This window comes from Amblyomma americanum, chromosome 1, assembly GCF_052857255.1.
Source record: "Amblyomma americanum isolate KBUSLIRL-KWMA chromosome 1, ASM5285725v1, whole genome shotgun sequence".
Lineage (NCBI taxonomy): Eukaryota > Metazoa > Arthropoda > Arachnida > Ixodida > Ixodidae > Amblyomma > Amblyomma americanum.
This window is the reverse complement of record NC_135497.1, coordinates 373,465,085-373,479,743: the sequence shown is the minus strand read 5'-3', so window position 1 is coordinate 373,479,743 and position 14,659 is coordinate 373,465,085. Positions and strand designations below refer to the sequence as shown.

Genomic DNA, 14,659 nt, shown 5'->3' with positions numbered 1-14,659 from the left:
GTAGCGAGTGCCTTCACGACCCATGACAAAGTTTGGGTCATAAACATGAACTGCTTTGCACGCCGCACGCTTTGCGGTGCGTGTGGAACCCCTGGCAGTGCCGCCTTTCCTACCCTTTTCTTCCTGTTTCTCCCTAGTCTTATTCGCAGCTGGAAGAACTGGCTTACCAGCTGCGATCTGCACCTCAAAATCCTATTAACGCCTTACCCATGCGACTCCGAGATGGCACTGGTGCAAATACGGTTTCATATCTCATTCGCAACAATGCTTTCCTGCAGACAAGGAGCACTGGAAGGCGGCGGACAAGCAGGGCCACGGCGTGAACACCCGACACGAGTACGCCGCCCACCACCTGGCCGTTGTCGCGCCCGCAGATGAGGCCGTCTACTTCCTCGCACCCGGTAAGCGGCCCTGGTGGTCAGCGTTCGCCGACACTGGCGGCAACAGACCGTAAAGTCGACAATGCTTGGCTGCGTGGCGTGGAAGTGAGGTAGCATAGCTAGCCACTAAGACAGAGCACAGTGCCTGCGAGGAGCAGTTCCCAGATTACATTCTTCTTGATATTAATATTAGGACGGCACCTGGCCAAAGTTAAACAGTGCCACTCTTTTCTTCGCTTCCACGAATTCCACAAAGCGAAAAGTTACTCCAGAAAAAACGCATCAAGGGGAGGTGGCTCTTCAGTATTGTCGGATTACTACAGTTTCCAATATTCTGGGAACCATAAGCTCTCACATCAAATATTGGTGTTGATTGGAAATTCGTCAGTATACAGCGCTAAAGTCTTGGAATTTGTTACCTCCAGCCATAGTACATTCATTGTACTACAGCTCGAGCCGTAGTATTGGGCTGGAATCATTCGTTGTTAATAAACTTTTTGCAATTCTAAACAGTGTTATGCTACCACTTAGCACGCTGCACAACAGTAATTTTATTTGGAACCGATATGACAAGAGGGAGAAGAACTAGAAATGCCATTTTGCGTAATGTTATACTGAGCGTTTCGTTTCTCTGGGTCTGCCTGGTGAGAAATTCGCTTTTGCCAAAGACAGAGCTGCCAATTTTTCAAGTTGACGGCCTATCAATGGCCACTATACTGTCAAAGCGTACTCCTAACGGGGACCCGCGCTCGGGTTCTGCCACACCGCAGATCGCTACCTGGGCGACCAGCGCGCTTCGTACAACCAGAACCTGACGTTCACGCTGCGCATTGGCGAGGAGGGCCCGAAGTCGTCGGTGGAGGACATTGTGCTGGAAGGGGCGCATGGCAGCGTCTCACAGCACATCTTCGGCCAGGGCAACGGGATGCCCTCCATTCGCAACCAGGAGTACCGCTTCCGCCTGCACGAGGACCCGCGCTACGGCTGGAACCCGACGCTCAGCTCGCGCGAGTTCATCAGCATCCTGTCCAACCTGACGGCCATCCGCATCCGCGCCACATACGTTGCTCGAGGTAGGGTATAGGCTTTGGAGACGTCCGGCCCCACGCCACGGCACCCAACTCACAGCGCGCTGATCGAACTTTTTTTTAATTAGTCCTGTGAGTGTTCAGTGTTACATAAAAGTGCTGCTGTAATCACGGAAAAAGTTGCCTTGAAACCAGCGATGTTCGCAGCGTCAAAAGTTGCGCATTCAAGACCTGCAAAGAAATTGATGTGCAAATCAAACCGCGTGTATAAAGCAGTGCCAGTGTATAAAGCACTTACGTCATTGCATAGCGACTGCTGCAGTTGAATAAGCTAACACACCTTTATTTACTGCTCACAAACAGGGTAGAATTTTTGGGTCGCTCTTGGGAGGGAATTTGGGAGGAGGGGTCCCGTTTGGACAATGTATTGCTTGGACTTTTTTCGCCAAAAGAAAGGGGTTTAGCATTGGTTTCTTATGTGAAATTCTTCCCTTGGGAGATAGAGGAGAAATTCTTCCCTTGGGAGATAGAGGAGGATGAATGCGCCCTTGCTCACAGAAGACGTTCGTTCCGATTTGCTGGTTGCAAACGTGTCGTAAAGCCGCCGCACATGGCACGGCAGAGTTTCGTCACGAATGACCGCTGCAAGGCGCTACACTTTTTTTTTGTAAAACACCCACGAAAAAAGTATACAAGGTGATATTTTTTTATACCTATACAGATTTTTATGTTAAAACTGAGAGGTACGTCAGTCCGATCTGTTGAGCTGGATTGTACAGCAAGGCGGACATTATGTAGCTCATATGGATCAATAATTAAATGATTAACTTAAATTCACCAATTTTTTTTATTCTTGTTTTTAGGGACAAGGTTATGTTGTGAAATTGATGGCCGTCCACGTCGAAGCCCTGTTTTTAAATTTTCGTAATCGGCAATGTGTTCCGAGATATCGAACGCCAAAAATACGCATTTGAAAGCTCGTTCAGTTTATGTTCCCACATTGCATATTTATAAAATGCCGTCTCTCGCACCTCTTATGCATCAACTACAGGCACAGTTTGTGTAGTTGATGATGTAGAAGTTGACTTGATATAGGTGGCGATACCAAGCGCAGCAACATTTTATAATTAGGCAGTGCAGGAAAGCCAACTCAACAAGCTTTCAAAAGCGTTTTTTTTTACGTTCGATATTTCGAACTGCATTGCCGAACAGTTAAAGACAGCTTACCTTCGACTCTGACAGTCAAAAATAAAATGTTTATTAGTTAATTTAATTTATATATTATTCGTATAATTATTTATCTATATCAGGTACAGGGTCGATGGAACGAAACGCGAACAGAGCGGAGCCTAGGCGCTCCGCTATTTGCATTTATTTTTATCACCTTTTTACTTCAGTGGTAGCAAAAAGACGCCAGAGTCGTCCGCGATGCATTGTAGGACGACTCTAATGTCCTTTTGTTACCTCCCAGGTAAAAGCGAGATCAAAATAAATTCGAACAGCGGAGCACATAGGCGCGGTGTTCTTCGCATTTCTTTTCATCGCAATAGCACATAATGTCCGCCTAGCTGTACACTCCAGCTCAGCAGACAGCACTAACGCGTCTCCCAGTTTTTCAAATAAAAATCTGCAAAGGTTAGTAAAAAAACACTCTGTATGCATGTATACTGTCACCATGAGATTTGTGCTAATGTGGTGCATTGTCTCCCTTCCAGGTTTTTGTGCGTTTCTTAATTTCCTTTGGGGCGACGCTGTAGTGTGCACATGTGCAGTCAATGCTTGCTGCCTCAGTGCTGACCACACAAACTTTCGCCCCGCACCGCGCAGGCACGGGCTTCATTGACAACATTCAGCTGCAGTCGGCGCAGCCCTCCCCGTATGGCAGCGAGGCTGCCACCTGGGTCGAGATGTGCACCTGCCCCGAGGGATACGTGGGGCAGTTCTGCGAGTCCTGCGCGCCGGGCTTCCGGCATGACCCGCCGCGGGGCGGCAAGTTCTCCCGCTGCGTGCCCTGCAACTGCAACGGACATGCGCTCATCTGCGAACCGGACACTGGTCAGCCTGTCCTGCACACTCTGCACTCTTAATGTGCTGCAGTGTTTAAGGGTTCATGGATGGCGGTTTCCTTTTTGCCTCGGGGAAAGAAGACCTGAACATTACTATTTTCAAAAGAGCTCAGCCAGATAAATGCTATAGGCTCAGACCTGTAAAGAGCTGTAGGAAGGCTGAGCTCAACACGTCAGTTTAAATTTTATCACGTTTGGTTGCATCTCGGTCATTAACCGAGAGTGCTCGAAAGCCAAAGGTCATTTTACCCTTTGCTTTCGAGGGCCAGAGCACTTTCATGTGTACAGATTCATTTGAAAATATCAGCATGAAACATGTCTTTTAAGAGAACATTTTCTTTAGTGACTGCCGATCCAACATTTCCATTTATATTTTCATTGTACACTCTTGAAATATCCTGTTTGCCATAGTCGTTGAATGTGGCGAACAGCAGTAATTCTTGCAAAAAAAAAACGGTCCGAAATGATGATGTGAATACAGTGAGCAATTACTTGTTACATTTCTTTCGGTATTGCATAAAATCACCAAAATTGCTATAGCTTATTCGACAGTCTGGGGAATGAATGGCTTGCAAAGGATTCATGAAGTCTTCTTCTCATTAACCATTGAAATTTTTAGAATCAATCCACTTAACTCTATGTTGTTCTTATCATAGCACTGATGAATCAGTTTAACATGCCTTTGGAGTCTAGCGTTGTAAGGTGTTTTTAGCTAAACATGTAATTCTGCTCTCACATGGCTTTTCCTGGTGCATCTCACCACTAACAGTTTATGGCAAATGCAGTCACATGGCACTTCCATTTGGTAGAATGCGAGGTTGCGTATTGCAGTGTCCAATTTGCGACACGAAGAACAGGAATTCTTAATTTCTTCTCCGATGCCGACTGAGGAAAGCACCTCGGTCCATTTGTACTGAAACTGGTAAATCTTCACTACGGATGCCAAAGTGCGAGTGCAATGTGACGAGCTAATGAGACCGAACAAACTGTGTGCCAGGAAAGGAAACAATGGTGAGTGGTTGTGGAGTTGACGGGAGCTGTTAGGTGGAGGAAATTAACTTTTGAGGTTTTTAACCATAACGCAGTATTAAAAACCCAGGGGTGTGTGATTTACTTGAATATCAGAGTGCATAACGTTTCTTTATTAATTCAGTCCATAGACTTTATGGGCTTTAAAGTAACAGTGTCGGCTATTTTACTTTATATCGTGAAGTGCAATGAAACCTTCCTGGAATTCCTTCTGTAACATGCACTAACGCATCACGCATATCAATGGCAGGATAGTGCCTTAGGTCATCATACTTGCGAGGGGAGACAGACGAACTGGGCTCCCGCGAGCTCGTGCATGCCAACCTGCGTTGCTTTCCTTTCCTGGGACTCGTCGCGGGCGCTTTGCATTAACGAGTCGGTGGTGGTGCCTTCGCTAACTGCTGCTGCCGGGGGGGACTGCGTGGACGTAGGGCACTGCATCTGCCAGCATAACACGGCGGGAGAGTTTTGCGAGCGCTGCGCGCCGCGTTTCTACGGCAACGCTCTGGCGGGCACCCCGGACGACTGCCAGCCATGTCCATGCCCAGACCAGGGCGCCTGTGCTGTTCTTCCCGACGAGAGTGTCGTCTGCCTCGAGTGCCCGCAGGGATATTCCGGTGGGTGGCGCTGCCTAACACCTCTGCCCTGTCGGCGGACCAGTCTGTTCTCTCCACTGTACCTAGCCAGCGAGACCAAGGTGATTGCCGACGTGCACGTCTGGCCCGTATTGGTCAGGCTATTCATGGGCAGAACGCAACGCCTATAGATGAGCCGGAAATGAAGATTTGGTTAGGTAATCGAAGTTCTGAGAATGTTATGTAATGAGGAGCACTGAAACAAAACTCGGAGACATGCCCGAGTCATACACGCTCGCAAGCTGCCTTGGTCTCGTTGACGAAGCGCTGAGGAACTAATCGTGGGCCGCTGCCAGGTTTGACCTTTTGACCCCGGCAAGTCCGGTGCCTTTCTCGGCTGCTGTAACCCAGGCATCGCAGAGTCTAGGGCCCTCATCTCACTGTTTAATGTGGCTATCGTGACGTAACCTTTCCTGCGTGGAACCTTTCCAGCTGGTGAGTTTTAAATAACAGTGCTTTTTCACAAGTAAACACATTACAAAACTGAAGTGACTTCACAAGCGTAACGAAACAGTCATAACACTAAGGTAAATGAAACTAGCCACGTGTCCAAATAAGTCTGTAACCCATGGATAACGGACTTCAGTATAGTATCTAGAAATGCATGACAAGACGAAATCAATGCCTAAATAAATGGTTATGTCGATGCAAAACAACTTAACCAGATCTTCTTCTAAGTCAGTGTAATCCAGAGTTCTTTTTTTATATACTAAGATGCAGAAAAACCTTAAGAAAATCAAACTGCTTTTATATTGTTCGTATAGGACAAGTTGCAGAATTTTAATATACCGTAGAGGAGTGGTAACATAAGTGTGGTGGTTCCATGTGCTGTGCATGAAAAGTTAAATAATCGTGACACACAGAAAGAAAAAGATATCAAACTCGCCGATGGTAGTAAAGATAATTAGATTATGACTGAAAGTCTCCAGTAGTACCTTATTTTTGTTCTCGAGACTCACAGCTAAATTAGAAGCATCTCCCTCTCGAAATTCTTGGATTCTAGATAGACGGTCAGCTTCAATGTGTCCCCAGTGAAGCCAGAAGGCTTTCTCCAGGCTATGCGATTGAAAGATAAGGAGAGTATCTTTATTTTTGTCTTTGCTTCTTTTCAATACGAAAGTGCTCGCTACAAAAGTCGATTTAATTTCGTGCCAGATATTAGTTCATAGATTCCACCTCATGCTACAGAGTTTACAGATGCAAATCAATATTTGCACATCAAACAGCACTAAATCCAGCGACCAACAGGGCTGCCTGACGTGGCATGGGGTGAATTTTGTTGTTGGAAGAAGCATATGTTCCCAATAAAAGGGCTGAATGACTCATATACCAAGGTGAGTGGACAGTCGTGAGGGCAGTGGATAGGGAATAGAAAGCGAACTGAGCGCTACACCCATACTTGTCAGGGCAAAAACAAACTTCCACTCCTATTGTGCACCACCGTAGGAAGGAGGTGTGACCTGTGCTTCGATGGACATTACGGTGACCCACAAGGAAACTTTGGACCCAAGGTACCATGCAAGAAATGCGAGTGCAACGACAACATCGACCCCAATGCTGTCGCCAACTGCAATACGTGAGCGTCTTTTTTGTTTTCATGTTTGTAATACCTTATTGTTTCGATTTACCCCTGCGGCAGAGTCGTCAAAAACTCCAACCACCGGCAACGCGCACAGAGGCTGCTGTGTGCCCATTAGGCAATCGTTCACCAGCTACCTGTCACTTCCCCTACGTAAGCACAGGCTTGTCGAAACACGCACGTTAACTGGCCTATATTGTCGACTCAGAAAACGATGCCAGGCATATACAGTAGAAGCACAATTACATGACCTTCAGGGGCTCCTCGTAAATTCTGACATCTCGCACAATCGACGCATTCGCGTAATAAACGCACCCTATACTCTGGATGTCAAAATGCATAACTTTTCCCCCACGCATGATAAAAGCGCCTCTTTTCGTTGTGCAAAAATTTCTACTGAGACCGCGGTACCAGGAGAAGCTTAGACGTCGACAAGGCGCGCATGCACTCTGTTCACCACGCCATGCGTCTCGAAGTCGATGCTTTGAACGACGCGCCAGAAATACGGCTGCTCTTTATTTTCTATAGGTCCGTTCGATTCGCCTGCACTACATGAACTGGTTCTCGCGATGCTGCACTTCGCCATTCGTTTCAGCAATGCAAGATGGCGCCGTCTGCACGACGCCATTCGTTTCAAAAAAGTGCAGACATTGTGCAGGTCTAGTTCAGGAAAGTGCAGGAAAACTGTGCGCCTCCTCAGTGGTCGGTGCCGAAATGGTGAAGCTGCAGCCACCATGGAAGCAGACGATGGCTTGCGCTTTGCGATAAACGGCGGATATACTCAAATTATTCCACTCATCAATGATAACAGTGTCTCACACGGGCCCGCTGACTCTCATGGAACATGAGTGGCCACCTGAGAAGGCGGCGACGGAGGTGAGGACGGCGGCCCTCGCCGGCACCTTGCATCTCTCGACGGACTTATAACCGGCGTCTTTCCTTTCTAATAATAAAGTTATATTAGTACTCGAAGCCGGTTATGTTAGCTAAAAAGTAAACACGTGCATGCAGCGCATGATGCACGTTGTTGCAACAACCGCTTAGCATGCAAGTCGGCGCGTGCACACCTCAGTCGTGTTCAGTAAAAGTACACACGTGCGTTTCGCTTAGCTGCCGCGAGGTTGCATCGAGGCTGATTCATGGCAACACTTTGCTGCGATGTGCTGTTTGAAAATTCTTCACGCGGTTCGTGATGTTGGCGGCCGTTGATTTGGGCGCCACGCTGCTGGCTGCAATTTGGTGACGGCGCCAAGGCTAGCAGACGACCAGGCCTGTACTCAACCATTCGTTTTGGAAGTAGGCAGCACTTGAACTTCTGGAACTGGCGCTGCATGCTCGTGGCACCGCCACGGCACCGCTGCGGAACTTTACAGAACTGGTGCAGGGAGTGCAGGCGAATCGAACGGACCTTATGACGTTTTGCGACTCGTGGTGCGAGCATGCCGGCGACGTGTCGTTCTGTTGAGGCTCCGCATAGAACCACCGTCACTCCGTCGCTCACCTTGCAGATCCTTCATTCGCATCATAAAAGAAATAGAAAGCGTAATCAGGATGTTTTCCTGCGATCTAAAGCAAGACTAGAGTGCACCCACACCTGTGGCTCGCTTCCTGCAACAGCGCGCCGCTCGCCCGGTGTCGCTAGGCCTATCGTACTTCGCGCTCAAGCCGGGGTGGAAAGCGCTTTGTATCTATACTGCTTACCATTATTTTGTTACCAGTTGCTGCCAGAACGATAACTTCACTTTGAAATGAACGTACAGTTGTGTCTGTAACGCCTTCCTCGGCGAAGCGAGCGAAAAATCGAGCCAGGCGAGAGCCGCCTCGCACCGACTGCCGCTGGTAGCTCGCGCGGAATGTAGAAACACCATTGCACACAGGCGTGCGCCGGATCGCATTATTGTGCGCACATGTCTACGACTGAATTCTGATTCGGCATACTATGGGTGACGTGACAGCTGCCAATAAAATGCTCCACCGCCCTCTTTTCTGGACGGTTCGTGCCGGTCGTCGCATCAGGTGGGGCGTGTATAATTTTGCATCGTTAATCGGCACGTTTAATGCATTATCTCAAGAAGACTTGTCGGGCCCAAGCCAATTCGTCGTAAATTGCAGGCCGTCGCATCAACAGGAGACGCTGGGGTTTCTCAGTAGGCACAATATTCGTAGCTATTCACTCCATGTCTACAAGAAGCATTCAGAGCGCGCAACCATAGGCTAAAAGTTATATCAAGAAGAAAATGTAATCTTGGGCAGGTTGTTGACGGAGAAGCAGTTTTCTCAACGCTATTACGAGGTGGAAATGAAAACAGCGTCATTTAGACTATAAGTAGCCACGGCAGATACACACCATGAGAAGGAAGGTGATGCAGAATAAGGGAGACTGGATTGCATCATGGCTTTCGTTCCCAAATTGCCAACTGCAGCTTAACGATATCCTTGAAAATCGAGTATACCCGGTGTATCCTGCAACACTCACGTATGTGGCCTATACTTGGGGTACCAAAAGAGAAGTGAGTTAGAATGACGGTAAAAGCTGTGAAGCAAGGGATAGAAAGGCAAATGATGGGTGTAGCAGCAAGAGACAGAAATAAAGCTGCGTTGCATGACTGCTACTTTACTGCAGCTGGCGAAAAAAAAGAAAGACAGTTCGAGACAGTTAACAGAGGCACTTGTCCGGCAGTTAACGTAGCTCAGCTGATGATGACGATACGCTGTATACTGAGGGAAGGTCGATGCGCGACATTGTCATTATAACCAGAAAGAGAAAAGGTGCTTCCATGCTGGTGCCTTAATTAATGACGGATGCTGTAACATCCGATTGTGACCAAATGAAATGCATTGTCCCTGATTACGAGCTTGCCGTAAAGTATCCTGCATATGGCTGAAGAACAAACTAAAGTTGCCTGCCATTCCAGCCTTTAGTAGAGGACACGGCGGAGCAATGTCACCTGAAAATTGAGGGGGTGCACCTTCACTTGATGAATGCTTGCAGCAGACACTAAGTTCGCTAGTGCACACGTCTCCGTCATGACTGCAATCAACTCGGGCTACCGCCGCTTCAAAGCACCAGTCTCGTTTTCTTCCATTTCTAGGGACTCTTTTTTTTTCATCATAACTATACTGGCCCGTTCGAATGGCGTGACATTAAACAAACAAAAAAGTCGCAAGAGGTGCATTAATGAAACTCTGGCTACTCTTGTCTGTTTTGGCGATCGCAAAATAGTCATGGGCTTTTTACTGAAACAATAGCAGGATCGTGCGCATTGCGCGCGATGACGTTGCTGACCGTACTTCGCGCTGTTGTTGTCGAAGCCTGTGAGGGAGCATTCTGCATGCTTCGAATAATATTTAAAGCTTTTAAAAGCGCAACAGTTGTGCGAGTGCCTTTTGAACAGCCTGGCTTCTTGAAAACTGCCTCCCGACAGCACGACGGGCCAGTGCCTCAAGTGTGTGTACAATACCACTGGCTTCAACTGCGAACGCTGCCTGCCGGGACACTACGGAGACGCACTGGCCGTGCCCAAGGGAGACTGCAAACGTAAGTATTTACAACCATGCAGAGCAGTGCAAACACTGCCTAGGCACTACCAACTGAGAGCATTGTCGTTTTCAAAACTGTTCGGCGAGCCCATCCTTCCTGCGGGCGCGGGTCTCGGTCATAACCGTGGTAGCGGCTGTGTATGGTGCATAAGCGAAATTCAGGTGAAACGCCCGACTCTGGAACCTCTCGCGGGAGAGGTATATAGCTCTGTGGCCCATTAGAGACAAGAAGGGTCGAGAACGGGCAGAAAGAAAAAAGTACAAAAACTAACAAAGCACAAACAGAAGCGAAGCAAAACAGGCCTTTAGCTGAGGGGAAATAGTCTGATATCTTTAAGTTCCTGCGATTTTTTAACTGTGACTGCATCTGGGCAAGGGTGCGAAATAAAAGGCGGTGCATGTGTGTATACATGCCATTTCCTTTCAGTCTATTTTTTTCAAAGACACTACTTGCGGCAGACAAATTCATGATCGTACTTCCTTAATTAAGTTGTATCTTAAAGAGGCATGCCAGATTTCGCCCCCATGGAGTGTGGGCTTTGTGAGCGCTGGGCTTGTGTGTCTACACGGAGCTGAAACTTGTAAAGCGAAAGCTTTACTGGCCGCGAACTTGCGAATTTCGCCGTGGCGGTGCTCCGGGGAGGCACATCACATCACGTCACAACGCGCGCCTCACCGCAGATATTTCTCTCTCTCTTGCTCTCTAGTCACTGCTGTGCATGCGCCACCAGTAGCACTGAGCCACAGGTGTTCTGCCGCTGCACAGTGCCGCGCCTTTCCTAATCCAACTTTCAATTTTCAGTTTTCACTTTCTTCTTTCCCTCCCTCCTTTATCCCTTCCTTTAAGGCGCGGTTTGGGCGTCCACAAAAATATCTGAGACGGTTACTGTGCTTCGCGCGCTCGCCGCGCCATCTGGCATGACGTCACACCGCGCGGTTTGCCGCCGCCGCCGCTTGGTATGACGTCACGCCGCGTTCCTTGTCGTTGCGTCAAGCACAGTTGGTGTATAGAGGGTCTCGCTTTCGCCGACGTGACGCCGCCGTGCAGCGCACGCGCGCGTTACGCCGGAGAATAAATGCGCCTTAACAGAGCTTGCGCTTTACCGCTAACCAACGTATTCGGTGGCGGAATCTATGGGAGCCACTGAAACCCCCCGCACACTCACCGCTACCACTCTGCCATGACGGCTCAAGCTTTAACCATGAATAAAGGTGCATCTAGTGAATGCACTCTTCCGATGAAGTCGCCGCGCTTTCGCTACGTATATCCTGGCCTAACAGAGCTAGGCAGTCAGCAATTTTTTGTGAAGCGTGCATCTCGTGGTGGTAACTGCTGTTGTGACAATGAAAAGATTATCAGGTTGCGTTAGCGTGATCACAGTTTACATTAAGCGCGAAAGGGATTCTAACAGGACCACTTTCCCAACGCAGCAATGCGCTCGCACTATAGTCGAATGCAACTCAAGAACTCAGCGACAAACGCCCCTTAAAGCTAGGAGCGCCTACAGCCAATGGCGTCGACTGATTGCCATGATGTCGCGGTTAATCAGATTTGAGCGCCTACAGCCAATGGCGTCGACTGATTGCCATGATGTCGCGGTTAATCAGATTTCAGGGAAGCACCTTCCAACCACCTGTGATAAATAAGGCTATCGCATTTCGTATCATTTCGTTTGCCCTATATTGCATAACAGCATTACAGGGGGGACTGGGGGCAAAAAAAGATACAAAATTAAAAGAAACGCTCAGAGGAAGCGAGCTGTACTTTGTCTTTATATTTGCTCCCACTGGATTAGAAGCTGCAGCTGGCCCTAGCAAATCAGGGGCCTATCGAGATTTTCGCTCGTAAATTTTCGCGTCTGGCTCACTCCTGTGACTGCGCTAGAAGTGTCGGCAGTCATGCAGCGTTAAAACACTCCAATAGCTTCGAGGACTGGTGCCGGAGGCCGCAGTGAACGGCAGTGAACGTACATTGTACTGTGCACGTTGACAGGTACTCTAAATCAGTCCGCAGTCCTCCGTTACGGCAGTTTTCGTTGCTTGGGGACTAACTATCGACCGTAGACACCCGACATTTCTTTTTCTCAAGCTCTCGGCCAGGGAGTGACGCTTGAGCTTCCCGATGTGTTTCTCCACAGCGTGCGACTGCCACCGCTTGGGCTCCCTGGAGGGCTCCGAGTGCGACCCGCGCAACGGCCAGTGCGCCTGCAAGGCCAACGTGGCTGGCCGCCAGTGCGCCCAGTGTCGCGAGGGATACTGGAACCTGCAAAGTGGCGACGGCTGCGAGGCGTGCAACTGTAACCTCGTCGGCTCCTACAACCGCACCTGCGACCAACGCACGGGCCACTGCCACTGCCGGCCGGGTGTGACGGGCAAGCAGTGCGACCAGTGCCTGCCCTACCACTACGGATTCTCGCCTGACGGATGTGTGCGTGAGTGTCGTGGCGCGCCACACGCTGCTGTGACATCACCTGAGGAGGTCTGCGCGTGTGAAACAAAGGAGCGTAAAAACGAATGCATTGAAAGTTTTAGTGCACAGAACATTCGTGTCGACTTCTTTTTTTTTTCGAAAATTTATAACGCTGTCTCAATTTGAGTTAGTAAAGTATGCTTTTCTGGGCGGAACTCATTCATACTAAGGAGAAGTCTCCGCTGGAGACATTTCCCATTTGTGCTAAGCAACTGTTTGGAAGCGCTTTTATTCATTATCCCCCCCTCCCGCTCCCATCTTTTACAGCATGCGACTGTGACAGCCAGGGCTCAGTATCGCTGCAGTGCGCCCCCGACGGCCAATGCGAGTGCCGTCCCAACGTGGAGGGTCGCCGCTGCGAACGCTGCAAGGAGAACAAGTTCAACAAGGAGGCTGGATGCGTCGGTGGGTGTTTCAGCGCTTGCCGCTCTTCCTTCAGATATGGCTCAGCTGCCGAGATCTTGCGGTCTAGAGGTCTAGCGGTTTGGAGGTCTAGCGGTCTAGAAGTGTCGCGGTCTAGAAGTTTTGCGGTGTAGAGGTTTTATGGTATAGAGATCTTGCGGTCTCGAGACGTTGCATCTCTCGTCGAATGACCGTGCAAAATCCCAGAATGACTGCTAGTCACCATCACTCAACAAAACCTTCCAGGACATGGTTGCCGCCTCTGGACGCGCTTGCGCCCGCTTAGATTTTGCGTATCGTTTCATTTACCGAGCATAACTTTCTGGGTTCTGTGCAGATCACTCAGTGAGAAGGCTACGGATTCAAAATAGACATTTCAGGAGCGGATCTGAACTTGCGGCCACCCCATTTACAGGGCCGCATTCCTCATAATTCACGGTCACGTGATAGGAAGCTACTACAGTTTCGTTACCCCTACTCACTGTTCGCGGCATAAAAGTCAGCTACCCGTTCAAATCCGTAGCGCTCCACCAAAGGCGCAGTGTGGTTGAGGTAGCCGAAGATTTTTGCGCAAGAATAACAGGCCCTCCGAATCCAGGCGCAACGCTGCACTGCAACAATGTTGATTCTCGGATGGATGCACTATTCTCCATGGAAGAACTTGATGCTGCGCTGGCTTGTTGTAGAAGGTCATCATCACCAGGGCCCGATGGTGTGACGTACTCCGCACTTGCCAACCTTGGCCAAGAAGCTCGACGGGCTCTTTTGGACACTTATATTACAAGTCATGGACTGCTGGCATAGTTCCTCATGATTGGAAGACCAGTCGCCTGGTTCCACTTCTTAAACCGGGGAAATCACCACTCGACCTTTCATCATACCGTCCAATTGCACTCGCCAGCTGCGTCGGCAAAGTCATGGAAAGAATGCTGCTCACACGTATGGAATGGTACTTGGAGCGATATCAGATTTATCCAATTTTCATGTCTGGTGGCGACGGGGCCGCTCTTTTATCAACAACGTGGTTGACCTTGTAACGTCGGTGCAACACAGCAAAAGTTTGGAAAGATTGACCATGGCATTGTTTTTGGATATCAAGGGCGCGTACGACAACGTAACGCATCAGGCTATTTTGGATGCAATGGAAGCTGCTGAGATCGGAGGCCGCACGTTCAGCTGGATACGCAGCTATTTATGAGAGAGGTCGTTTTTTGTCCTGACTGCGGACGGACCAACGTCCTTACACCGAAATTCGCGCGGAGTCCCTCAGGGTGGAGTGCAGAGCCCAGTTCTCTTCAACCTTGCTCTTATCGGCCTGGTTGACGTATTGCCACAATCTGCTCAGATCTCTGTATATGCAGACGACATCTGTATTTGGGCATCAAGGGTGACCCGTCCTCAAGTTCGTGCAAGACTTCAAAAGGCGGCATCGATATTGACATCTTATCTTCGCTTGCAGGGCCTGAACATTTCGACCGAAAAGTGTTCACTTGTGGCGTTCACACGCAAAATAATGTCACGTTACACCAT

The 14,659-nt window shown here is 49.0% G+C and overlaps 1 protein-coding gene across 2 annotated transcripts in view; it reads left to right on the top strand.

The window, feature by feature from the left end:
• The window catches only part of LanB2 (laminin subunit gamma-1), a 146,450-nt gene that overhangs the window by 116,245 nt on the left and 15,546 nt on the right, over positions 1-14,659 (top strand). Inside the window, exons 8-15 of one of the 2 annotated variants that reach the window (XM_077650112.1) lie at positions 279-401; positions 1,151-1,453; positions 3,236-3,463; positions 4,935-5,120; positions 6,585-6,714; positions 10,143-10,255; positions 12,396-12,689; positions 12,995-13,132. In XM_077650112.1, the coding sequence (XP_077506238.1) occupies positions 279-401; positions 1,151-1,453; positions 3,236-3,463; positions 4,935-5,120; positions 6,585-6,714; positions 10,143-10,255; positions 12,396-12,689; positions 12,995-13,132 (1,515 nt within the window). The remainder of the gene's footprint in view (positions 1-278; positions 402-1,150; positions 1,454-3,235; positions 3,464-4,934; positions 5,121-6,584; positions 6,715-10,142; positions 10,256-12,395; positions 12,690-12,994; positions 13,133-14,659) is intronic. The other variant, XM_077650113.1, reaches the window with a different exon arrangement.